Here is a 1,576-nt window from a genome sequence, read left to right as displayed (position 1 = left end):
TTCAGATAAATCTGTTTCTATCATCACTGCATTCAGCAGAAAAAGATCAGTTTTACCTTTTAATTTATTCAAATACACTTAAAAACCGTTTTACCCTGATTTGTTAAGTTAAATCCATTAAGCTGTTTTTACAGGACGGACGATAATAGTATTGGATATCGGTTTGATATTAACCACTAAACTAATTTCACATTTTATTGGCAGCTGTTGTCAGATGAGCATACCCCATCAGGCCGGCATACCTATAGTCAATACGCATGCGCAAGAAGTCGGATTTGTTTATTTTTGCTTATTTTTCGTACATAACTAAAGGAATAAACAGATATTTACTGGCTGATCTGACCGGATTTGGTCATCTGATAGAACACCGGCATTTAAAAATCTCTGATATTTTCATGCTGATATAAACTCTCCACTTCTGTAAGTCATCAGTTCATTTTACATGGATCAGCTGTTTTCACACCTTTTGTTCTCCGTTTCACTGATATTACCTGAAGGAGCCTTTTCTAACCGTCTACAGCAAAAAATATGTATTTAAATTTGGTACGATTCCTGCTAATATCGTACTCAATTCATTTTCTATTCAGTTTATTTATATAAAGCCAATTCACAACACGTCATCTCAAGGTACTTTACACGTTATATGTATGTATGTATATATATATATATATATATATATATATATATATATATATGTTTTAATCAAGCCATGATAATCACATTTAATAAAAAAATTATAATGTAATGACTTTTAATTATTTTTAATGACGCGCGGAAACCCTGTACTAAATATTTTTGGAGAATAAAAATGTATTTTTATTTTAACATGGATGATTGCAGCTGATGGCAGGTAGTTCATGATAAATCAGGTAAATCGGGGCATTGAAGGGTGAAACTGATGTGTGATCGGGAAGCGCTTCCTGCTGCTGACCTTCCAGGTGACGGAATAGGTGAAGAGAACCTCATTATCTCTGCTTGGGTCGATCTCCTGAGGGGCGGAGACACTGGCTTCGGGCAAAGTGCAAGTTTTACTCGTTTCAGCAGCCTTCAGATCTAAATAAGAAAAAAAATAAATGTTCTAATTCCACAGAGCTGTTAGCATTAGGCTCAGGTTAGCCAGAGCGTCTGGAGAACCAGTGAACACCGACCTTCCACTTTGACACTCTGAGGTATCACCTCAAACCGCACCACTCTGTAGTTGTGGGTCTCTCCCTCCTCCATTTTCTCCCTGTGGAAGTACAGGATGAAGGACAGGTGGTTGTGCAGATAAAACTGTAAAAAAAAAAGAAAAGAAAAGGTTCAGTTAGTTTCTATCACTGACGTCTCTGATGCATTTCAGCCCCACTGAGGCTCAAATAAGATGATTTCTATTCCGTCTTCAAACAGGAAACTGAACTTTCTTTTGGAGTCTCAAAATATTATTACCTATATTTGCTATTATTTTACATTTCATTGGTGAACTAAAGTAGCCGAAAGTAGAAAACAATCATTGTCAGTCTGGAAGGAAAGAACTGCGTTCTAAGACTGAGCTCTGCCATTTAACAAGGTGACACAAAAAGTCTTAGTTTATTTTTAT

At 36.0% G+C, this 1,576-nt stretch overlaps 1 protein-coding gene across 1 annotated transcript in view; it reads right to left on the bottom strand.

The window, feature by feature from the left end:
* Window positions 1–1,576, bottom strand: part of tm9sf4 (transmembrane 9 superfamily protein member 4) — a 23,655-nt gene that overhangs the window by 16,545 nt on the left and 5,534 nt on the right. The window contains exons 3-5 of the mRNA XM_015396829.1: window positions 1,149–1,272; window positions 882–1,053; window positions 492–514 (exon numbers count right to left, since the gene is read on the bottom strand). Coding sequence (XP_015252315.1) covers window positions 492–514; window positions 882–1,053; window positions 1,149–1,272 — 319 coding nt within the window. The remainder of the gene's footprint in view (window positions 1–491; window positions 515–881; window positions 1,054–1,148; window positions 1,273–1,576) is intronic.

This window comes from Cyprinodon variegatus, unplaced genomic scaffold (assembly GCF_000732505.1).
Source record: "Cyprinodon variegatus isolate N-32 unplaced genomic scaffold, C_variegatus-1.0 Scaffold823, whole genome shotgun sequence".
NCBI lineage: Eukaryota > Metazoa > Chordata > Actinopteri > Cyprinodontiformes > Cyprinodontidae > Cyprinodon > Cyprinodon variegatus.
Note: the sequence above shows the minus strand (reverse complement) of the source record. Positions and strands in the feature narration are given on the sequence as shown.